The sequence below is a fragment of the Diabrotica virgifera genome, chromosome 7, assembly GCF_917563875.1.
Source record: "Diabrotica virgifera virgifera chromosome 7, PGI_DIABVI_V3a".
In the NCBI taxonomy this organism is placed as follows: domain Eukaryota; kingdom Metazoa; phylum Arthropoda; class Insecta; order Coleoptera; family Chrysomelidae; genus Diabrotica; species Diabrotica virgifera.
The window spans coordinates 118,278,302-118,304,535 of NC_065449.1; the positions used below are offsets into that span (position 1 = coordinate 118,278,302).

At 33.3% G+C, this 26,234-nt stretch overlaps 1 protein-coding gene across 1 annotated transcript in view; it reads left to right on the top strand.

The window, feature by feature from the left end:
* Positions 1–26,234, top strand: part of LOC126887990 (cytochrome P450 6k1-like) — a 110,652-nt gene that overhangs the window by 71,227 nt on the left and 13,191 nt on the right. Inside the window, exons 4-5 of the mRNA XM_050655964.1 lie at positions 1,224–1,511; positions 11,967–12,173. Of these exons, the coding sequence (XP_050511921.1) occupies positions 1,224–1,511; positions 11,967–12,173 (495 nt within the window). The remainder of the gene's footprint in view (positions 1–1,223; positions 1,512–11,966; positions 12,174–26,234) is intronic.

Here is a 26,234-nt window from a genome sequence, read left to right on the forward strand (position 1 = left end):
CTGATTGTTATTTTCTCACTCTTGCTTAAGAAGCTGTTTATAACGCTCTTTATACAGAGTTGGGATAAAGTATGGAACCAAGCAAATATCTTTGAAACGAAAAGAACAATATTTATGAAACTTTGCATGCAAGTACAGTGACGCAAAAGGCATCTGATGCCATATTTTTTGTTATTACTCCACTTCCGGTTTCGCCGGAAATACCCTTAACTTATTTACTTTAAATGGGACACCCTGTCTATTTTTGCAGATTTTAAAAGAACTTGTTATTTTTAATTCATACGTACCAATTTGGAGGAAAAAACTATTAAAACAAGAAATAAATCTCTTTACAGTTAAAAAATAGGTTAATTTATTTACGTTAGACCAATGATATTAAAAATAAAAAAAAATAATTTCAAATGTTGAAAATGTTTGCTGTTCACCTCCTGACAACGTGCAAGGCTATAAATAAATTTGTGAGTCCCTTTTTGCAAGATTTATCCACGTATTAGTTCACATTCATCAATTATTATTCTTTGTCTCAAATCCTGCAAGCATGTTGGTCGCGTAACGTAAACACGTAATTTTAGATAAACCCAAGAAAAAAAACCCTAACAGGTTGAGGTCAGAAGAACGAGCGGGCCACTCTATAAATCCTCTACGTCCAATTCATGGATTTGAAAAATTCACTTCCAAAAAATGAAAATTCACCATAACGTATTATCGTTAATATTTCAATATGATCTTTTTCACTTAAATGAATCATTTTTAATACAACTTATTTCTGTCAATTAGTTCAGTAACAATTTTACCTACTATACTAAATTCAAATAAGTCATGCAGTGCATGTAAACAACAATTTTAGTTTACAGTATAGATGGTACTCGTTTATTTCCTATTACGTTGTATAAATACAAAAAATTATCTACAGACACTTTTTAACAAATTTTCTCTACCAAATTTGGTATGTATGAATTAAAAATAACAGGTTCTTTTAAAATCCCCAAAAATATATAGGGTGTCCCATTTAAGTTAAATAAGTTAAGGGTTTTTCCGGTGAAACCGGAAGTGGAATAGTAACAAAAAATATGGCAACAGATGCCTTTTGCGTCACTGTACTTGCATGCAAAGTTTCATAAATATTTTTCTTTTCGTTTAAAAGATATTTGCTTGGTTCCATACTTTATCCCAACCCAGTATAACATAGTATTAAGTATGAAGTTATAATTGATTAATTTTAGGGATTGATTCTCATTGTTTCGACGAAAGACCTTCATTATTCAGAAATTATGGTAGACAATGCTTCGAGTTTTCTCTAAGGAACGCTTTTGCCCAAACGATATATTTTTTTAAACCAAGTTGGGTTGAACGAATGAAACTAGAATTTATACCGAAAGATGCAATGACCTATTTTGCTGAAGCCTTCACCAAAACGATGAAATCTCGTACAAATAACTCTACTTTCAACGATTTAATTGATATCCTGAACGACTTAAAAGAGAAAAAAGAGCTAAGTCAAGAAGATGATGGTAAGTAAACAATTCTTCTTTTTCTTCTAATGGCGCTATAACCATTGATATATTAAGCCTAGACTCGGCATACTTACCAAAAAAGCATGACGCGGAAACAGCATGTAAACAGTCGATCGGTGGTCTATCTATCTCTTTTAACCAAGCGACCCCGCGCATGTGACCGACAAAGATGGCTAGACCGCTCAATCCTATGTGGGCGTTACACCTCGATGCATTGAGTGGCATATCCCTAGCCAAGTCTATTCTCTTTACATGTCTCTGGCTATAATCCTTTGAGTCTTGGCTTGCTTAACAATTTTCTTCTATTCTGTCCTGTCGGATACTTTCCTTCGCCACTGCCTGATATTCATGGTTTTAAGACCCCCTCTACGTCGTCTATCCATCTTTTACGGGGCCTTCCTCTTGTTCTATTTTCTTTGGGTTTCCATCTCTGGATTACTTTTACAGCTCGGTTATCTGGCATTGTTTTTAAGTTACCAAGTCAAATTCATAGCTATTAATTATGATAAAACGATATTTCCTATGTACGTGATGCTTTCTATTTAAAGACGAACTATCAGGTCTTTACTCTCATGCAATTCCAAGTATAGTCCGTCCAATATACATACCGTTGCGCGTCATCCGCGTCATAGCCCGTGACGTCACATGATACCAATACGAAATATTTAGGCAGTTGGTCTGTTCCTTTTTAGAATCATTTAGCCGAGTAAATTGGAATTACACCCTCATATTAATTATACACTAGACATTTCTATTAAGCGGTTTTATAAAGTACACTTGTTCGTATTACACCCTAACTGTGATCGAAGAAAGGTGATATTTTGGAATAGATTGGTAACATTTATTTGACAATTGCGGTGATGACACTTCATATTAAATTTGTTCTTATTTTTTACTACATATACCTAAGTATTTTTTTTATTATATTTACTGTTTTTATTATTTATTTTAACGTAAGATTATAACTTAATTCTTGTTTTCTATTTATAAAGTTTTTATTTATTTACATTGAATATTAATTTATTTTGTTGTATAAAAAAAATTATTTGATTATTTGATTATTTGATTATTACACTTCTGCAAAAATTATTTGATACATTTGATTTAAAATGAATTCAAGAATTTTTTGAAATTGGGCAACAATGTCAACTTAGATCTCTGACGTAGATAATGACGTGCAACGGTGAGTGTATTGGATGGACTGTGTTTTCAGCTTGCTATTAATTAATTTTGTTTTTGGTACGAAAGATCCAGGTCTATATCACATTGAGATGCCCATTTAATTCATATACACATTATCCTAATTTGATAATAATTGTAAGCAATGTTAATTTAAACTTAATGAGAAATTATAAAATGTGTATTAATAATTAAATAACAACCAGGAAAACGATACAATATCCGTGAGTTTTTTATGACAAAATAATAAGCACAAACAGTTCAATTATTCCAACTAATTCACATATAGTTTCAAAAGTTATGCATCCCCTATTGTGCTCATTTTCATAATTGAATTTTTCGTGAACAGATGAACGGATTCCTCTAATTTTTTTTCATTATTTTAGATTTTTCTTTAGTATTTCCACACTTGGGCAAAGGTTTACTCAAACTTCTCTTTTGAACTTATACCGGGTAAAAGAAAAGATATGTTTTGTCTGATAGATACGTCTTTTGCCTAAGTTTGAGACACCCTGTAGGGAGGACGAGGTATAAGTGTGAGTATACACGGAAATCATATTATAGTCTTATATTTTAAAAACATTTTGTTTTTTGAATGTCCCTAATATCTTAAGAAACAAAGAAACTAGAAAGTTTTATTCTTTAATATGGCGTGTTTTAACTGAAAAAAAAACTAAATTAACAATAAAAAATAACAGTTCATAAACCTTTAAAACAGAAAGGAACATAACGTTGCCAATTCTTGTCGACACCGTAAGAGTTTAGTTGTCAACCACGTGAGCGGTGTCCACAGCGCAAAAAAGAGATGATATTGTTTAATGGAGACTAGAGACTATGTGCTGTTTTTGGGGTGGAATAATTTCCTTGAGAGTAAGTAAGGATTTAGTGTTTACGTGGAGGCTCTTTTAGGAACGAGAGGTACATTGCACGGAGAATTTCTGTGGACACTTTGTTCCTTTCGCAGTGTATATAGGAAAGAATTTCAATTAAGTGTATGATAAGACATGACCTCCTCACGTATCGCATGTCGTTAGTTAAAACACATATTACCGATTAAAACCGTGCAATTTCTTTGTTATTAAAGGTATCCGAGAAGCTATTAAAATAGAATATTCACAAAATATGAGGCTACAAGATAATTTTGAGGTATATCCTCCTTTGTAGCCTTTCCTCCTTACAGGGTGTCTCAAACTTTTGTTTCAGTTAAAACACATGGTTAAGAATAAAACCGTATAGTTTCTATGTTTCTAAAGATACGACAGAATTGTACAGAAACGTGTCACACAAAAAGCGCAAGAACTAAAAAAGGAAGGGAGAATAGTGAAAGTAGGGTATAAGAAAATATATGCCGATCATGAAATATGGCGCTGGAATGGAATGAACCAAACGTTGGTGTTAGAAACCAAAGCAAAAAACTAAGCAATAGCAATGAAAGGAAACAAATGACGACGAAAAATGCAAAAAAGAGGATTACGAACTATGGAAATAAGACAAATAAAGACAGCAATAAAAAAGAAAAGCCGAAAAATGACAAGATACAGTTTTCAACAGAGATAAAGAAGACGGAAACGACGCAGGTAATGGAAAAAGCAAGAAGCAAAAATAACAAAAAGGAAACTAAAGTTAACTTGGGTACATGGAATGTAAGAAGCACATACGAAACGGGAAAACTCAAAGAATTAATTAGAGAAATTAAAAGATGTAATGTAGAAATAATAGCTTTACAAGAGACAAAACAATTGGAGACCGAGGTAGTAGAAATAGAAGACGTGGTATTTTTTAAAAGCGGGGGAGAAACCCGAAGGTTAGGAACAGGTTTTATAATACAGCGGAAATGGAAGGAAAGAGTAATGGCATTCAAACCAATATCAGATAGATTATGCACAATAAGATTAAAAGGGGACAAACGAAACATAAGTATAATAAATGTACACGCACCGATTGCGAAGATGCCACAGAAGAAGAAAAAGATGAATTCTACGAGCAATTGGAAAGAGAATGTGATAAATTACCAGGGTTTGACATCAAAATAATAATGGGCGACTGCAACGCCAAAGTCGGAAGAGAGAATAATATATACGAACACATAATAGGGAAATATAGTAAGCATGAGGTGTCGAACGATAATGGCCAAAGAATAATAGGCTTTGCAACATAAAGGCAAATGGTGATAAGAAGCACACAATTACGCCGAAGAGATATATATAAAGGAACGTGGATTTCCCCTGATAAAAAGACAGTAAATCAGATAGACCATATTTTAATAGAGAAGAAACATGCAAACAATGTAATAAATGTAAAGAGCATGAGAGGGGCGGACTGTAACTCTGACCACTACTTGGTGAGAGCAGAATACAAAATCGAGCATAACATAAAGAAAAACAATAAAACAAAAGAAAAAAATTCAACATATGACTACTAAAAGATAACAACACACAGAAGAAATATGAACAGGGAATAACCAACAGACTAATCAGGGAACAAGAAACGTCAAACCCAGACAAGCAATAGGAAAATATCAAAGAAGCAATCTTGAATACAAGTAAAGCAATCCTAGCGAAAACCAAAAGAAGACACAAAACAAAAGATTGGTATGATGAAGAATATCAAGAAGTAGCAGAAGCAATAATAAAGGTAAGACGCAAAAATCTCACAAATGACGAAGAAAGCACTAGAGAAGAATACAGAGAATTGAGAAAAATCATGAAAAGAAAATCTAGAAGCAAAAAGAGAAAATATAACGAGAACAAACTGAAAGAAATAGAAGAAAAATTTCAAAAAAGAAGAAATAAGATCATTCTACCAGGAAGCAAAAAAAATGGAAAGAGGATATCAAAAAAACAACCCATATATGAGAGATGATAAAGGGCTGTTGCTAAATGAGCCGGAAAAAATAATGGAAAACTGGCAAAACTATTTCACAGAACTGCTAAATAAGAGCGAAGTACAAAAGGAAACAAACCATGAAATTGAAGATGATCAGATAGCAATAGAAATGCCCACAGAACAAGAAATAAAGAACGAAATAAAGAGCTTGAAAAATAACAAAAGCCCAGGAATAACAGAAATATCGACCGAAATGATAAAATTAGGAGGAAAAAGATTACAGAGAGAGATACATGACCTGATAAAAAAAATACGGGAAGCAGAAAAAATGCCAGAAGAGTGGACCATAGCAAGGATATGCCCTATACATAAAAAAGGTGATAGAATGCTATGCGAAAACTACAGAGGCGTCGCACTATTAGAAATAGTTTACAAAATCTTGGCACAAAGTATAAGAAAAAGGCTAAGTCAATATTCGGAAAAAATACTGGGAGAATACCAGGCAGGTTTTAGAAACAACAGATCAACGACTGACCAAATATTTGCCTTAAAAGAAATACAGACTACCTGTTACGAACATAAAACAGTACTATATGCTTTGTTCATAGACTTTAAGCAGGCTTACGACACAGTAAATAGACAGCAGATGTACGAACTGATGAAAGAATTGGGGATACCAAGTAAAATTGTCAGGATGATAAAGATGACGATGGAAAACACAACAAACGAAATAGCTTGGAAAGGGTATACATCCAAAAAGTTTGAAACCAAGGAAGGATTACGACAAGGAGACCCACTATCAACAACGGCATTCAATCTAACATTGGAAGGAATAATCAGGAAAAGCAGAATAAACATGGAAGGAACGATATTTAAAAACGGCCACCAATGCATAGCATTTGTAGATGATCTGACGCTATTAGCAACAAGCAAAAAAGAACTACAAAAGTTATTGAAAAACATAATAGAAGCCAAAAAATTCGGACTTAAAATAAATGAAGAAAAGACAAAGTATATGATAATGGGAGAGATCCAAAAAGAAAAAGAGAATAACATCATAGTACAAATAGATGGAGAAAAAACATACTCGTTCAAAAGAGCCAAAGAAATTATTTACCTGGGAGCCAGAATAGATGAAAATGGCCATGAAGAAGGGGAGATAAAGGCAAGAATAGCTAAAGGAAATAAAAAATATGGAGCATTACGCACATTATTGAAATCCAAATACGTATCAAGAAAAACAAAAATAAGAATTTATAAGACTGTTATCAGACCTACAGTAACATAGGTATGCGAAACATGGGTGCTCAAAAAGTCAGAAACAGACCTTTTAGAAAGATGGTAGAGAAAGATGGAAAGAGAAATATATGGAGGTGTGAAAATAGAAGGTCAGTGGAGAAGAAGAACCAATAAAGAATTAGAAGAACTATATCAAGGGCCAACGATCACGACGACGATCAAAGCACAGAGAATACGATACTTGGGGCACATCGAGAGAATGGGAAGTAAACGAATGCCAAAAATGGTACTCTCACGAAGACCAATACAAAAGAGGAGGAAAGGCAGGCCAAGGAAAAGATGGAAGGACAGTGTTTATGAAGACTTGAAGAAAAGTAACTTTGAGAGATAGAAAGAACTAGCATTGGACAGGAGGATATGGAGACAGGTGGTGAAGGAGTGTATAAAAAGACTGAAGTGTAATTAAATAAAATGTATATGTTTTATAAGTGATGTAAGTTATATTAAGTTATTTATTATATTACTTATTTATGTAATCATAAATGTAAACGTGTTTAAACTGAAAAAAAAATTAACAATAAAAAATAACAGTTCATAAACCTTTAAAACAGAAAGGAACATAACGTTGCCAATTCTTGTCGACACCGTAAGAGTTTAGTTGTCAACCACGTGAGCGGTGTCCACAGCGCAAAAAAGAGATGATATTGTTTAATGGAGACTAGAGACTATGTGCTGTTTTTGGGGTGGAATAATTTCCTTGAGAGTAAATAAGGATTTGGTGTCTACGTGGAGGCTCTTTTAGGAACGAGAGGTACATTGCACGGAGAGTTTCTGTGAACACTTTGTTCCTTTCGCAGTGTATATAGGAAATAATTTCACCTTAGTGTATGATAAGACATGGCCTCCACACTAGGGTGCATCGAAAAAGGCGAAAAAAATTTTTTTTTTGCGATGGAAAAGTAATACCTCACAAAAGTTGCCCAATCAACTGTTAAGTATTTTGGTAAAATTTTTTCGAAATTGAAAAATATCTTGTGTTTCCCCAAGACAATTAAAAATTTTGAAAAAATGTTAACATACGAAAAAAATTTTTACTTCGAAACGAAAATGTAATAGCTCACAAAAGTTGCCTAACACACTATTTAGTATTTTAGTAAAATTGCGTTAAATTAAAAAAATTGTCTGCCCCCCACGGCAACTAAAAATTAGAAAAAATGCATTAATATGCGAATTTATTTTGTAAGGGAAATGTAATAGCTTATAGAACTTGAATAAATGAATTCGGTTTAAATTGGAAAATATGTATTTTCTGGTTTCACAAGGCTATTAAAAATTTAACTTAAGAAAAGTATACTAAAATATTCTTTTTATAACAAAATAGCCTAATTTATCCGTCTCCCTGACGTCACCCAAGTTTTTTAATACTAAAATAAATATAAAGGAAAGTACAAAATTAGGTACATAAATATTACAAAAAGATATGGTAAAAGCATTCTATTCGAAGATGTCTTCCAATTTAGCATAGTTAGGCATAGTTTTTCTGGAATCAATTCGAGTTTTTATAAATCCATCCCTCGAATACGCTCCATATACTGCTAGAGAAGCTTGTGTCACAAGCTTGACACATCGTTCTACACATTGTTTGTGGTAGTGATATTTCTCAATCTCAATGTTACAAGGGTCTAAGTTAGGGTTCTTAATAAAATCTCGCAGATTGTCACTCGAAAATCTAGAGATATAGGTGGTTCTGTAAGATGATATTCTTGTTAGTTAATTAACTCAAAGTAGTCGTTTGAATAAAAATTTTTATAGGAGAAAGTTTGAAGACCCTCACGTTTTTTGATTTGGTCACTGGTAAATTTCTTTTGATGTCCAAGGGCCCAAGGGGTAGATCATTTGAATGTCGCAGACATACAAACCACTGAAGCGGTTTTTTAAGATGTTCTTCTAACAGCTGTATTACATCACCCTTAACGCCAGTATTTACGATTGTTTCGTCACATGCAATAACTGGATTTGATACTTTCTGGATGTACCAGACAGGGGATACCCATATCCGAAATGTTTGCACCCTGGCTCATGCACAAGTGTTATGTGTTCTTCCATGATCGATTGACAATAAAACTTGGTACTGCTTTTTACTTGAGCTAAAGTTTTGTCTTTGCGTCGGTAACTTTCTTCTTTTACCGTTGTTATCTCTGATTATATTTGTTATTGTTCTCCCTATCAATCGAGCTTAACACCATTTTTATGGGACCTCTTTGATTGATTGATAAAAATTCACGCTCATTCAGAGGCACTTTTTGCGATTTGCTACAAAGACAATTAGGTAATCAGAGTGTCACATTTGCATGCTGCAAGATCGAAACCTGTAGTTTTACTTTTGTTCTTAAAGCATTGAATTTTATTTTTGTAAAATTCACTGTTTTGCCTGTTCTTAAATGGTTTCATAAGTTTCATATATTTGTCATGATAGGCTTTTAAAAGCTGAATAATTCTTGTATGTTAAATTATTGGAATTAAAGCCTTTTTCCATATTTCCTCCAACTTAATTGCAACCTGTTCGGCAATACCAGAAAATTTTGGCTCTTTCTTACTGAGTTTTTTATCCGCTTGCAACCACAAAACTTTATCGCTTGTTTGTATTTCGGTAAAACATTTTCAGGTATATTTGGTGGTTGCCCAAAAATGGGGCGGTCCACAGCACATCTTGATTTTATTCCCCATGGTCCTGGTTTATCTATTTTAAAAATCTTTAATTTACAAACAACAATAATAACCAAGTAAGGCATCGCACCAAAACATAAGTGAAAATTACACGCACTGACTCACGAAGCGGGACATTTCAAGGGGGTTGGGGAGACTGAAAAAACAAATAAAACTTTAAATATCGTTTAAATTTGTAATTGAAAACATTTTAAGTTTTCTTTAATTGACCTTAGATCGAGTTAGCACATATTTTATTCCAAATAATATAAATTTAAATTTCCGTAAAAATCAGATGTTTAATAAAATTCAAGGTCGTTGGGGGAGCAGAAGATTCGCTTAGAAAAAAAAATTAAAATACTAATATGTTGAAAAATAACACTAGCAACTTTTTCACACTATTAGATATAACATTTCCAACTTTTATTTTTTCGATGCACCCTACTCCACACGTATCGCATGTCGTTAGTTAAAACACATATTACAGATTAAAACCGTGCAGTTTCTTTGTTATTAAAAGTATCCGAGAAACTATTAAAATAGAATATTCACAAAATATGAGGCTACAAGATAATTTAGAAGTATTAGCCTTTGTAGCCTTTCCTCCTTACAGGGTGTCTCAAACTTTTGTTTCAGTTAAAACACATGGTTAAGAATAAAACCGTATATTTTCTATGTTTCTAAAGATATCGGGGATATTTAAAAAAGAAAATGTTCATAAATCATAAGCATAAGACTATATTACAATTTCAATGATAACTCACACTTTTACCTGGTTCCTTCCTACAGGTTGTCTCAAACTTTACATAGGAAAAACATTTGTTTTGTTTCACTTAGTATAAACACAAAAATTAGTTTGGTATAGTTAGACCCAAACCCAGACATCCAAAGTGAAAGTTATCCTCCAACACCAAGTTGTTCTATATGGTCCACATATTGTTCACTAAAAAGTTACACTATTTTGAGCGTCCGGTTTGGGGGGGAGGTGGGGGAGAAGTCGGTAAATTAGTAGTTTTTTTTAAGTTTTTCGTCAATATTTCTAAAACTATGCTTTAGCGTAAGGAATGTTCCATAGAAAAATGTTCTACATACAATTTAAAACAAAAAAGGTTCCATACATAATTGTTATAAAATCAACGGTTCCAGAGTTACGAAGGGTGAAAAGTGGAGGATGTCGATACTTTTTATATTTACCGAATTCTCCCCCCTGTCTCCCCCCAAACCCGACGCTCAAAATACCGTGACCTTTTTCTGAACATTATGTGGACCATATAGAACAATTTATTGTTGGAGGATAACTTTCACTTTGAATGTCTGGGTTTTTGGTATAGTTATATCATAAATATTGCCCAAAAAATATAAAAAGTATCGAAAACCTCGACTTTTCACCCTCCGTAACTCTGGAACCGTTGATTTCTTAACAATTATGTATAGAACATTTTTTGTTTTAAATTTCATGTAGAATATTTTTTTGTGTTACATTGTTTACGGTAAAGCATAGTTTAAGAAATATTGACGAAAAACTTAAAAAAACTACTAATTTACCGGCTTCTCTCCCATTTCCCTCCCAAACCGGACGCTCAAAATGGTGTAACTTTTTAGTGAACTTTTTACTATGTGGACCATATAGAACATTTTGGTGTTGGAGGAAAACTTTTACTTTGGATGTTTGGGTTAGGCCTTTTTTTGGACCAGTTATACTATACTACCTCCATAACTTTGGAACCATTCATTTTAGAAAGATGCCTTTTTAGGGCCTTTTTTATTTCAAATTTAATGTACAACAATTTTGTATAGAGGTTTGTTCATGCTAAACCGCATAGTTTTAGAAATATTGGCGAAAAACTTTAAAAACTACGAATTTACCGATTTCTCCCCCACCCCCCCGCAAACCCGACGCTCAAAATGGTGTGACTTTTTTCTGGACATTGTGTGGACCATATAGAACAATTTGGTGTTGAAGGATAACTTTCACTTTGGATGTCTGGGTTATGCCATTTTTTGGATCAACTATACTATACTAAAATAAGTTTGAGTAAACCTTTGCTCAACTGTGTAAATTCCATAAAAAAAATCTAAAATAAAAAAAAATAGCAGCATCTGTTAATGTTCATGAAAAAATCAACTATGAAAATGACCATAAATTTAGGTGATGCGTAACTTTTGAAACTATTTTTATATTAAATTAAGATTTAAACATATGTAATGTATTGTATGGTTCTTCATTAAGAACTTTTTGTATTCACGATCAATTCTCAACCCGGAAGAACTCACAAGTAGTAAGGTTCTGAAACTGGTTTCTTGTGCCATGTTTAATTTAGTATTATTGTATGTTTATATGGGATTGAGCCACTATTGTTAGTGTTATGAAAATTACATTCCTTAAGTAACTATTGTTCCTTGTATTTGTCGCTTATATAACTATTATTATTCTGTGTATAAAATCATTTTTAATTATAGTTTTATAACAATACAAATATTTAAAACATTTATCAATTTTAGTCGTGCTTTCTGCTATATCAATACAATTTTTCCTTGCTGGATATGAAACAACTAGCAGCGCAATTTCTTTTACTCTTTATGAGTTAGCTAAACACCCACATATTCAAGAAAAGTTAAGAGAAGAAATAAAGTCAGTTTTAAAAAAATATGGAGATATTACTTATGAAGCTATTCAAGAAATGTCGTTTTTGGAGATGTGCCTTCTCGGTAAGGAAAATTTTAGTATTTGTTTTTAATTACTCATGACTTATTTATTAAATAATATTTTGGTAAGAATTTACTATGAAAAAAAAACACGAAATTCAAATATGCTAAAAACACGATAAAGGTAAAAATTAAGTTTTTTAAGCTGCACATTACAACAAACATAGATACGGAAAATATAGAAAAATAAATATTTGTACAAAAGGTGCAAAAATTGGCAATAAGAATTTATTGTTGGACCTCAGACCGTTGTGACGACCTATCAAACTAGATATACTCAGAGGATTTTTGTGGTAGGTTTCTGATTCTGTTGTTTTTCTTTTGTGGGGATAAAATTGTAATCTGCTATGAATTCTAGTACAGCATGCGGCAAAATAAATAGTACTGATATGAATATTGGAATGGTTATTATTATTTATATATTTAGTATACATGATACAGTCTTGCAAACATTATTCACGCGATAAAACAGATGTTCAAGATGCCTTCCGTTCAGTTTCAAGAATTTTTCTTAGCGTTGACGAAGGTTCTCGATCATGTTTGAGAACGAAGGCTGTTGAATGGCACGCAAAAAATCTTGAATTTTAGTCGTCAATTATGGAATGACGGACGATAGATCGGTACGAAAAACAGTCTCCTTCAGCATTCCCCAAATGTACACATAAGGTAGCGTTAGGTCCGTTAGTGCTATGGGAAATCTATGTGCGCTATGCTATGGTCCGGTATGGAAAATCACACCAAATTATTCGAAAAGATACCCTGGCCCTGTGGCACTTTGCCCCATCCTACTAAATATATTCTTGATTAAGTGGTAGACTCCTGGCACGTCAAAAATTGCTGACGATTGAATAAATAGAGTGATAGTCTGTCCTCTGTAGCGCTCCTGATTAACAGTTAATGGCGGTCCATCGTTTGCTTCAATGACATAAGGGACCAATATGCCTTGTGCGGCTACAGCACACCAAATGGTAACACGGTCACTGTGAAGGGGTTGCTCGACGATTACGTCGGGGCGTTCCAGTCCAAGAAATAGGGGTTGCCAACTTCTTGAAAATTTCAAGATCTTGTCTTGATCTTGTCTTGATTTCAAGACAAGATCAAGACAAGAAGTAATTTTAGATTTCAAGACATGACAAGAAATTTTATATCAATACCAAGATTTCTTGTCAAGAAAACAAGAAATCTTGAAATATCTTGACTAATAATGAATACTCTAAAGCGTATTTATTTGTGAAAAAGATAACATTATTTTAACATAACCTATTTTAATTTATTGAACACTTTTTTGCTAAAACGATTTACAAAAATGTAAATTAAAAATAATAATTAATGATACTTACCTAATCCTGCTGAAAATACAATTGCAAACTAGATTTTATTTTAAATAACAAATTTAGCACATTTTTAAATCGGAATTGATATGCCATGATAAGGCAGATAACATTTTTCATGAAGTAAACGCCTCGCAGATTTCTTGGCTTTGTTATTGTTAAAGCTGCTCTTGAAATTAGCCTTTCCGCAGGTACAGATTTTGCTGGCGTTCCGAGAAAATCCTTGGCCATTTTCGATAATGACGGGTAGATATTTTCGTGTCTTCTCCACCAATCAAATATATTCTCAGACCAGTACATTCTGACCTAGGCTCATGTATGTATTTTTCAATTTCATACTTCCAAGACTATAAGTTATCATTGTTGTTGTTTGTTTGGGTTTATATGACTGCGGACACTAAATAAGTTATCATTGTCAGCTTTCTTAAATAGATAAGTAATATCTAAATCAAATTCGTTATCTTCTTTTTTCAGACTAAGTGCTGTCTCCGGTATTGGATTCTGTAGATCATTCTGGGATTTATTAAAATAGTAAGCTTTAAATATTTATTCAAATTTTTGTACTGCCTCTGATTGTAGAAGCTTTCCCCAAGATGAAGAGGAAAATGCCTCTACTTTATGCCGAGGATGCTAAATAAGAGCTACACAGTATATATACAATTACTTTTGTTATAGTGTTTCAGTATTTTATCTCTCGCAGCTTGAATGAAGTAAATTAATTACTCGTCGGTAGTGTCTCTATCAATTTAATTATCAAGTTAATGAGCCCAATATTTCCAGTTCGTCTAAAAGTAAGTTTACTCCAATTACCACCAATGGGAGTGTGCAATATTTTCCCCCTTCGAGCCTTCGAGTATTGAAGAAAGTGTTTTAAAGCTTCTCAGATACTGACAAAATTTACTGATCAGAACCCATTCTTTATCTAATATTTTGCATTTATTTCGATTTTCGATCGGGACTCCCCCCAGTGGCCGTGTTAGCACGCAACGCAATAAAAAGGTCGCCGGGGAATCACCGGACCAGGTAATCAAGAAATTTCAAGATCTTGAAATTTCTTGAGTCAAGATAAATTATAAAATGTCAAGAAAACGTCAAGACAAGATTTTTTAAATTTCTTGATTTTTTCTCAAGACAAGACAAGAAGTTGTTGTCAAGACAAGAATTCTTGTCTTGTCGACCCCTACCAAGAAACCGTGTTGTCTACTTGTTAATGGATCCGTTTAAATGAATATGGCTTTCATCGGGAAACTAAATATTCGTTAAGGATGACGCGTTCTCACAATCCATAACAGTCACACGTAAGCAGTATTCGACTGCGTAATCACACGTAGGCAGTATTCGACTCTTATATACATGCTTATAAGCTGCACTCTGACGCTTCTAACTCTGAATTTTGTATGCAAGTCCACCAATATTCTTGAAAATTCGACGGAACGATCGATCACTGATCATAAATTTTAATGATGTAATTCTGAGGATTTATTTTGGAGATTGCAGCACTTGATTAAGAAAACGCTAGTGATTTTTGTTGGTGGTAACTGTCACTGGGCGACTCACGTGACGTTTACGTAGGCAAAGCAAACTTACTCTATGTACTTCGAAACTTCTCAACCTGCTAACATAACGCTGTTATTCGGAGACTATTTCATAAACTTCAGCCTAAATACTTTGGTAACTGATTTTAAGCTTGGACCGTTTTCGCGACCTTTTTCGTATGACCGAAAATAGTACTCCACGATAAAAACTTTTTCTGCAACACCGAGAACCATATAGTGGAGTCACTGAAGGTTTTCACCTCCGATTTCGTTGAACCTTCATAGATTTTCATGAAAATTGGTGAGTAGTTAGAAGATACCTCAAGGAACAAAGGTGACATGATGCCACTTTGCGCTTTTACCCTGGGGGTGGATGCCACCCCTTCTCGTGGGTGAAATTTTTTTATTAAAAATAATACCAGAAATCGATATAGGGGCAACTTCCAAGCAAAATTTGTTATATACAGTTATTATAATAGATCAATACTTTTTGAGTTAATAAATATCAAAGATTTTATTTTTTCTTAAAAAAATGCATGTTTTAAAGCTGTTTTTCACGTATTATTCAAAAACTATAAGCTTCTGTAAAAAAGCTATTATTACCAAAATAAAAGATAACAAAAAGTTTAATACACTCCCTACTTAAATAACTAAACTAATGTTATTTCAAAGTAAGTTATGGGTAATTGAATGTATATTTTTTTCGATGAGTACTCAAATCTAAGTATTCAAGCTTACATAACGGGAAAACGATGCATTTTATAGAATATACATGTTAAGTACTTATGAAAGTACTTCGGAATACCTATCAAATGAGCTCCAGTAAAAGTTAATAGCATCAAAATTAAGCAAGTTATGATAAAATGAGAGAACGCTTTCGATTTTTTTAGGAAAGTGAATAATAAAACATACGCCATTTCCACAAAAATTAAAATTTGTAGTAATCTTCACAAGAATTTCTATACGTTACGTTAACATAGTTAATGATTTCAACAATTTTGACCGGTTTATAATGCATATTTTTGAAAAAGAAAATATAATTTAAAAAAATCAGAATTTTTAAAATTATCGTACTTTTCATTTTCTATTGATAATACTCCAAAAATACTCAATATACGCCAAAAATGATATGTAACTGAATTTTAGTTTTTTTAATTCCAAATACTTTACTCATTTTACTATTTCCGTAGAATAAAAAATAACCGAGATAGAAACGTTTAAAATTTAAATTTTGCTGCGAGAACCATGTAACCGGGGCCATTTAATCTTTTATTTTTAAAAAAGTAAGAGGTTTAAAAGACTAATTTTGACGATTTTTAATATCTTTTCGAATAAACTTTTAACTAATTTTTAGGTGTACCTGATATCTTAAAAATTGACGGAGTTATTTACAAAAAAACACCAACATTTTTTGGAAAATTTTTTAAAAGATACCTTTTGAAACATTTTTGGTGCATAAATTTTAATGCAATCAACTTGTTCGAGGGCTTATTTGATAGATATTTCTATGGACTTTGACAAATATTTAATAAGTTTATGTTATAAAATGCATCATTTTCCCGGTATTTAAGCTTGAATACTTAGATTTGGGTACTCGACGAAAGAAATATACATTCAATTACCTATAACTCACTTTTTTTAACATTGAAAGGTTTTTCTGGTAAGGAGTTTATTTATCTTTTTATTAGCCTCAATTTTGATAATAATAACTTTTTTGTAAAAACTTATAGTTTTTGAGTTATTTATGAAAAATCGATTAAAAACATGCATTTTTCTCAGGAAATCAAAATCTTTGATCTTTAATAACTCAAAAAGTTTTGATTTATTTTAATAACTTTATATAACAAATTCTGCTTATAGTTTGTCCCTCTATCGTATTGTAGGGTTATTTTTAATAAAATAATTTTCACCCTCGAGGAGGGGTGGCATCCACCCCCAGGGTAAAAGAGCAAGTTGGCACCATGTCACCTTTATTCCTTGAGATATCCTCTAACCACTCTGTAGCTGACGCTTGAAGTGTTCTGTATTTACTGAATAACTATTGAAAAACACTATAAATGCTAATGTATTTATTGCTATAGTGACAAAATTGTATGTAGTGTACTACCCTGAAGACGAATGAGTACTGGTCGTTCCCCTCAGTCGGGGTGATGATCGCACGCATACACGATGCGCTCTGACTCAAATTAAAATTGGGGGTGAGTGGCGCGTACATGCTCCCCGCCTTGAAATACATTTCAAATATGTCAAGACCAATTATGCAAGTACATATACAACATAAATATATAAAGTATACAAATGAATGAAGGAAATACATATAAATAAGATAAAATACATAAATGAGATAAAAAAAATGGTTATGAGAATAACGCAAAGTGTTCAATATAAGTGAAAACTTAAATGTTCGGTAGTGAAAATAACGAAAAGTCTTCAATATAAGTAAAGCTTAAATGTTCGGTAGTGAAAATAACGAAAAGTCTTCAATATAAGTAAAGCTTAAATGTTCGGTAGTGGTGAAATGTTCTTAACCGCGCGTTTGTATTCGCCGCGAGCTGTTTTCACTGACACTACGCGAGTCACACCATCTTGTCCTGGATGAATGGCAGTCACACGGCCTAATGGCCAACACAGAGGTGGAAACCGCATGTCCTTGATTAAAACTAATTGTCCCATTTGTATGTTAGGTGAAGGGTCAGAAAACCATTTCTGACGTTGCTGCAACTCTCCCATGTATTCTTTGGACCAGCGATACCATAGGTGCTGGTGCATCATCTGAAGATGTTGATAACGAGACAATCGGTTTGTAGATACGTCCGTCAGGTCTGGTTCAGGCAATGCAGTGAATGGTCTGCCGATAATAAAATGAGCTGGTGTAATGGGATTTAAATCATTGGGATTGGAGCTAAGAGGTGAGAGTGGTCGGGAATTTAATACTGACTCTACTTGAATTAAAAGTGTTTGAAATTCCTCAAAAGTGAGTATGTTGTTTTCCATTGTTCGGCGTAAATGCACTTTCATTGATTTAACGCCCGCCTTCCAAATTCTCCCGAAATGTGGAGAATTTGCCGGAATGAATTCCCAAACTATTTGATCGTTAGCGCAGCATGAAGCTAGCTCAGCCTCATTATTGAGTAAAAAATTTGAAATTGCATCCAACTCACTCTTGGCTCCTGTGAAATTAGTGCCATTATCCGAAAATAATTGCAAGGGCCGGCCTCTTCTAGCTATAAAGCTCTTGAGGCAGGCAATGAATGCTTCGGAAGTAAGACTTGTGGCTATCTCCAGATGAATAGCCTTGGTTGTAAGGCATATAAAGAGGCAAACCCAAGCCTTAAACGTCTTGCACCCCTGACCCTTCCCATCCTTTAGGAGAAAGGGCCCAGCGTAATCCACGCCAGTTGAATGGAAGGGAAACGTTTGAGTAACCCGCTCCTTGGGAAGATCACCCATTACAGGGGTTTGAAAAGAGGGTTTTGCCCTGAAACATGTTATGCAACTATGCACTGTTTTGCGAGCAATGTTGCGGCCGGAAATGGGCCAAAACCTGTCCCTAACAGAAGAAAGTAAATGGTTGGGACCTGAATGAAGAAGCCTTTTATGTTCATCAATGAAAAGTAATTTTGCAAAATGTGAATATTTGGGAAGTAGAATAGGATGGCGTTTTTCGAATGACCATGAGGCATGTTTGAGTCTACCTCCAACTCGCAAAATACCCATGTCGGCCAAAAACGGCGAAAGAAACTTAAGAGTACCCTTTTTTATTGGGCATGATTCTCTCAACAATTTTATTTCTGAACTGAAATATTCAGTTTCAATTATCTTTGAAAGAATGTTCAACGCATTTGACAGTTCTTCACTGCTCAATGGCCCATGGCACTTATCGTTACCTGGTTTGAGGTTATGAATAAAACGTAAACAAAATGCCATAGAGCGATGAAATCTTGAGAAATTTGAAAATCGTTCAATATCTATTATTGCAGTACCTCTTATTGTAGTTTGTAGCACTTGATGGGTTTTTATTTCAGGAAGTTCCGTTTCCTTGAAAACGGAAGCAATGGGCCAATTCACTGAGGGAAGAGAAAGCCAGTCTGGACCATGCCACCATAAAGAAGATGCAAATAATGAAGTTGGAGTGACACCTCGTGACAATAGATCTGCAGGGTTCGAAGATGAATTGACGTGGTACCAATTTTCACATGAAGTTTTGCTCTGAATTTCAGATATCCTGTTTGCAACAAATGTTTTTAGTGAAGAAGAGGATATGTTTATCCAGCCCAAGACTATTGTAGAATCCGTCCAATGAAATATGCCACTGAAAGATATGGTGAGCGCCCTCTGAATATGATGGGACAATTTGGCGGCTACAAGAGCACCGCACAATTCCAATGGAGGAATTGTAAGAGCCTTGATTGGACTCACCTTGGATTTGGCACAAAGTAGATGAACATGAACATTGCCTTGAATGTCAATTGTGCGAATATATGCGCAGGCACCATAAGCCTTCTCACTTGCATCGCAAAAAGTGTGGAGTTCAGTTACAACAGGGTTGTTACATCTTATATGTCTAGGAATCGTAAAGGTATTAATATGATTGAGCTCATCACGAAGATTTACCCACACTGTGTGGTTATATGCTGGGACGGACTCATCCCAAGATAACCGTTCCGTCCATAGTTTTTGAAGAAGAATTTTTGCTATTATGACACAAGGACTTAGTAAACCTAATGGATCAAAGATCTGTGAGACACTGGATAAAATTAGGCGTTTTGTAACGGTTTTGGAAGAGTTGCCTAATAAAACCTCTGAATTGTAGGTTAGGACATCTGACGAAGATGACCAAAATATGCCCAAAAGAGATACTGGATCAATAGGAGCTTCGGGTACAACATCGCATATTTCTGGAGCTACCAAACAGACTAAAGGAGCAGTAAATGGAGTGTTTTTAGACACAATTTGAATTTGACAAACAGCCTGAATTTTGGATTCCACCTTGAATGCCCCTGAAATCGTAATATTTGTAGGCTTTCTTGGTAGTGCAAGTTTATGGCATAAATGTGAACTAATGAAATTAGACTGGCTCCCTGGATCTAAAAGTGCTCTGCAATCATGGCGATTTCCCTTTGAATCAACTACCTCTAACAAGACAGTGGATAGAAGTACCTGTTTTGAACTTAAATTAAATGTAAATAGAGACTGTTGCGTATTGGTGTTAGATGTAGGAGGTTCGGAAACGTGCAACAGAGAATGATGCTTAACAGTACAATTTTTGCAATGACCAAAGTTACAATTGTTTACTTGATGCCCCCGATTTAGACAGTTAATGCACAAATTGGATTTTTTGACTAAATCGGTTCGTTCGGGCACAGATAACCTTAGAAACTTTGTACATGTATAAATTTTATGATTTGGAGCATCGCATGATGCACAAGTACGATTTGAGATGTGATAACTTCTCTGAACATGAGAATTAGATCTATTACTAGACTCTGCTGGTGGTTTAGAAGTTTGTCCCTTTACGTTTTGGCTTGAATTTGCCTCTGTAGGTTTTTCCTCCATTCTTTTGAGCATTTTTGACTTTTGTTTCAAAAATGTGAGAAAAGCTTCCAACTTAGGAGTATCATTCATGAAATCCTTTGATTCCCATTCTCTAATTGTCACTGGATCAAGTTTAGTGAATACCAAATATATAATTAAAGTATCCCATGATTCTGTAGGCTGTCCTAATGACTTTAAAGACCTTAAGTGCATCCTCACATGATCTACCAAGTGGCTTAAACTCTTTGAAGATTCCTTTTTTACAGGATGGATATCGAATAAGGCCTTGGTATGTACATGCAACAATGCCCTCTTGTCAGTATATTGGTCACACAATAAATCCCAAGCTATCGGAAAATTGTCATGTGTGGCCTGGATATTGGCGATAACTTCAAATGCTTCACCCTTCAAAGCTCTCTTTAGATAGTGAAATTTCTGTACATTGCTAATGGAAAGGTTGCTATTTATCAAGCTATCAAAGCTATCGCGAAACTGGAGCCATTCACCTGCCTCTCCTGAATATATTGGCAGATTTAGGGCCGGTAATCCTACTTCTGATGAGCTAGGGAATCTGATATTTTCTGGATTGGAAACCGAAGCTGAACCTACATTATCTGTACTATTTTCCTTGACAAGACCTTGCGCTTTTGAAATAATTGAATAAAAGTCGTTTTCAAATGCCTTGCGCTTGTCATACTCGCCTTGTAAGTCTTCTTCTTTCACCGAGCATTCAATGCCTACCTGAAGCTCCGAAAATTCCGCGAGTAGACTTTCAATATCCGAAAGTCTGTTTTTTAAGACTCTATAGTCTATTGAATCGATTTGTGTCATGCATTTTTCAACGTATATCTGAAAATTTGCTAGTCGCGCTTCTAAGCTACCTCGCTTGACACGTAATATTTTTAAATGTTCCATTTTATTTATTAACAAAACAAAAACAACAAGATTTATTTAAAAGTGCAAATAGAATTTAACTAAAATAAAACCGAATACTAAATATGACTGTACTATATAAATATGCGATATAATGATATTGTGTAATTATTTTTATAATATAATAAATATTATATTTAATAATATATGTAATATTATTATTTAATAGATAAGTATAGCGTAAGATAAATAAAATGAAATATGTAATTGAATTAAAATTAAAACATGTTAAAATGTCTTTAAATTGCTTTCTTTCATTGAATAATTGAAAAATATTATGGGAAAACGGTAAATAAGGATTATATTAGCTCTGAATATTTGTAGAATAGGTACCTGACCTGAGAATCTTTGTCTGTTCTCGCCTCGATGTGGTGGTTGCGATCGGCCAGTTGAAGAATCGAAGAATCCTACAAGCAACGCTCTTCTCATGAATGATGATGAATTGTTGGCTTGGCTTGGCGTCACTTCCACGAAACACAATGCTTTTAAATGAACTAATCTTATTATTATTAACTGAACTGTAGATCTGGTTTATTACGAAGGACCAAAATTGTAGCTGACGCTTGAAGTGTTCTGTATTTACTGAATAACTATTGAAAAACACTATAAATGCTAATGTATTTATTGCTATAGTGACAAAATTGTATGTAGTGTACTACCCTGAAGGCGAATGAGTACTGGTCTTTCCCCTCAGTCGGGGTGATGATCGCACGCATACACGACGCGCTCTGACTCAAATTAAAATTGGGGGTGAGTGGCGCGTACACACTCACCAATTTTCATGGAAATCGATGGAGGTTCAACGAAATCGGAGGTAATAGCTCATATCCACCTTCAGTGACTGAACTAATAAGGAAGCACCTAAAAATAGCAAGATACTCACAAACGTTAATATCGAGGGGTTCGAGCGAAAACCCGATAACTAACAAAACCATTGTTTAGAGATAATCGCGATTAAAGATTTTACGAAGTTTGAAAAAGATTTAAAATCGTCATATTCGTAATCGTTATAATCGTCATAATCGTTTTATCAAATATTTGTTATAGCCAAATGGTAGAGAATTTAATTAGTTCAGAGAAATAAGGAAAAAAATAGCCTGTTGGTGACACAACCCCCTCCAGGCCGAAACCAAATTTTTTGAGTAATATGCACATCTATAATAATAACCTATATATTTCCTGCAGCCGATTTTGATGATATACATAGTTATAAACAAATGAAGATCAAAAAACGGTAAATTTTGGCTTTTTTCGTCTATTACTAAGAAAATAGTCATTTCAAACAAATTTGAGAATAAGAAACTCATAAACGGTATAAAAAACTTCAATATGGCGTTTGCTTAATATGTCTATCCTTATTGGTTGCTTAGAAAATTGCAAAATAAATCATAAATTTCGAGTTTTTATAAATATTTATAACTTATGTAAAAATTAACTTAGAACCTTCTTATTACACGGAATACTGAGACTTAGTGTGCTTAATTTATACCCTAAATTTCGAAGAAATTGATCAAATAGTTTAAAAGTTTTTTAATTTGTTTATCCCAAATTTATTTTTTTTGCAACACTGTAAGTCAGAAAATGATGAAGTTACAGTAATACTTTGGATAGTTTATGGAAGAAGGAAATTTACAGTATTAATTTAATTAAAAAAAATTACAAAAAATAATTATAAACATTGCAAAATTATTTTGCAAAAACATGTGAATTAAATAAATGGGGGGGCTAACTTTGTCCCTAATTGTCCTAGGACAGTTGTTTTTCTTTCTAAATATGTATAAAAATTCATTCTTTCTAAATATGAAAAAATAATTTTTCTACAGGTAACGGTTAAAAAGTTATTCTAATTGTTTATAAGTAAGCAAAAATTCGACATGTTTTTCAAAATAATTTTACACTGTTTAAAATTATGTTTTGTCATTTATTTTTAATAATGGTAATAGTATAAATGTTCTTCTTTCATAAACTGTCCGAAGTATGATTGTAGCCTCATAATTTTCTGACTTGTAGTGTTGCAAAAAAAATGAATTTGGGATAAACAAATTAAATAACTTTTAAACTATTTGACCAATTGCTTTGAAATTTAAAATATAATTTAAGTACAAGAAGTATCAGCATTTCGTGTAATAAGAAGGTTCTAAATTAATTTTTACATGAGTTATGAATATTTTTAAAAACTCAAAATTTATGATTTATTTTGCAATTTTTTAAGCAACCAATAAGGATGGACATATTCAGCGAACGCCATATTGAAGTTTTCTATACGATTTATGAGTTTCTTACACTCAAATTTGTTTAAAGTGCTTAACTTTTTGGTAATAGACGAAAAAAGCGAAAATTTAGCGTTTTTTGATCTTCATTTGTTTATAACTATGTATATCATCAAAATCGGCTGCAGGAAACATATAGGTTAATGATATAGATGTTCATACTACTCAAAAAATTTGGTTTCGGCCTGGAGGGGGATGTGTCACGAGAAAAATCTTATTTCTCTGGACTAAATATTTAGTTTGAATAATTTAGTTTAAGTTTAACCTATAAAAACGTATTTACAAAAAAAGTTAAACGTGATATTTATTGGGTTTTACCTCGTTGAATGAGTATAACATTTGATTTTATTGGTTTTTATTTTTAATTTTTTTACTCTATATAAATAAAAATGAATGTTTGTATGTATGTATGTATATATGTTCCTTATAGACTCGCAAACTATGCATTTGATCGTATGATGGATGATCTTAATCGAAGTTGTTGTACATGAACCCGGGATGGTTTCTGGGTTTGTACGACCAATCTAAGTAAAAAGGGGGCTTGCTCCCCCCCCCCCATAATTATTTTTTATTTTTTTGGACAAACTGTTCTTTGTTATTTTTATATGATATAGAATCAAACGATACATAAAACCCTAAATTTTCACTTTTCTATCACCAACCGTTATTTTTTAATAGCTATCTAAATATTACCTCTTCTATATAAATAAAAATAAATGTATGTATGTATGTATGTATCTATATATGTATGTTCCTTATAGACTGGCAAACTATGCATTTGATCGTATGATGATCTTAATTAAAGTCATGAACCTAAATGCCAACTCCGCGAGTATCGAGAATCGGCGAAATTAATGAATTCAATGGAGGGTATGATACTCTAAAATTTGTGAGAAGTGAAAGACTGTTATGGCTGGTATATGTCTAGAGACAAGAAGATACAAAATCAATAACGAAAATATTACAATAGATGTCGACATGAAAACGAAATAAATGAAGGCCTAGAACCATATGTTTGTTTGACGTTGAAGACGACCTGAAAACTATGAATGTACGACAATGGACAAGGACATAACTATGCAGGCAGATACCAATCCAGGTTTATGGTGTCAAAGGAACAAGAATAATTAAAAAATACATACACCACTGAATTTTTGCCCTTTTATGACCTACTCTTATTTGTAAATAGCCAGATTAGTAACTTAATAATTTATAACCGAGTTCGATAACTGACCAGTAATAATTATCAGTTGAAAACCAGTCATCCCACCAGGCGTCTAACGGTGTCACTTCTTACTCAGTAAACAGCAATATAGTTGTTTATGTATCGAAAGTAGTAGTGGCGATTATTTGGTAGTTTACTTTCTCAATGTAACTCCCAAGTAAATTTATTATTAATTTGCTGGGCCACAATCACCAAGGAGAAATGCAAAGGACAGGATGTCTTTGTCCCGCGTATTCCGATGATTCCAACAGATTTGTCATTTGATTTCAGATATCTACAATGTGCCGTGCCCTTGGCTTTTACCATGACGATAAACAAAGCCCAATTTTTTGGAACTAAAAAGCTTGTGAACTTTAGTAAATTTTATATATTTCTAAGGTGGTACGAAGTTCGCCGGGTCAGCTAGTTATAAAATAAAATTTAAGTGTATATTATTTCAACAAAAAAAATTAATCTACATTCTTTTTAAAAAATTAAAAGGTAAAATGTCTTCTTCTTTCAACTCTTCTCCCATCATTACATCTGGAATTCGATCTATAATATTATTACCGGTTTTTAAATTAGTTATCCAAGCATGCACCTCTTCTGGAAAAAAAATTTCTTGGCACTTCTTCATCAAATCCGTTTTCTTTGCTTCACTTAATGAAAGTGTACTTTTATATAACTTTGGAAAATTCCCTGGAGTTGGCAAGTCTATGGTTGCTTTTTGGGATGAAATTTGTTTTTGCCGTTTAGGGCGTAGAGTATTTTTTTTAATTCAAACTAATATCTTCTGATATTTTTATTAACTGGTTACCGTTTTCCGCGTTTGTCTTCTTTAGAATATCATCCAGTAGATTCACAGTTAGCTACAGCATCCATTATATCATCTGAGGATATATACATCGTTTTTGTAAAAAACTTTTGGCACACAGGAATTCATTCATGGTAAGCTAGTGGAAAGAAACGTTTCTTACTAAACGTCGTTGCTTTCTTTGGGAAATTTTGGGGATAAGTCTAGACCTAATTAGTTTGACAGTTGTTATAGTGTACAAAATAAAAAATTTTCACAGGCTGCTACTAATAGACTTCAGTAATTTCTACAGAGTTTATTTCTATAGTCTTCAGACAACTTTTCAGTACACTTAAATATAATGTACTACAATTGATTTGCTGTGGTACTTTGCAAGTTCTGACTTTGTTTTTCGTTATAAATATGGGCCCCGTTCTAACCGCCTTTTTTTTCGTAATATTCA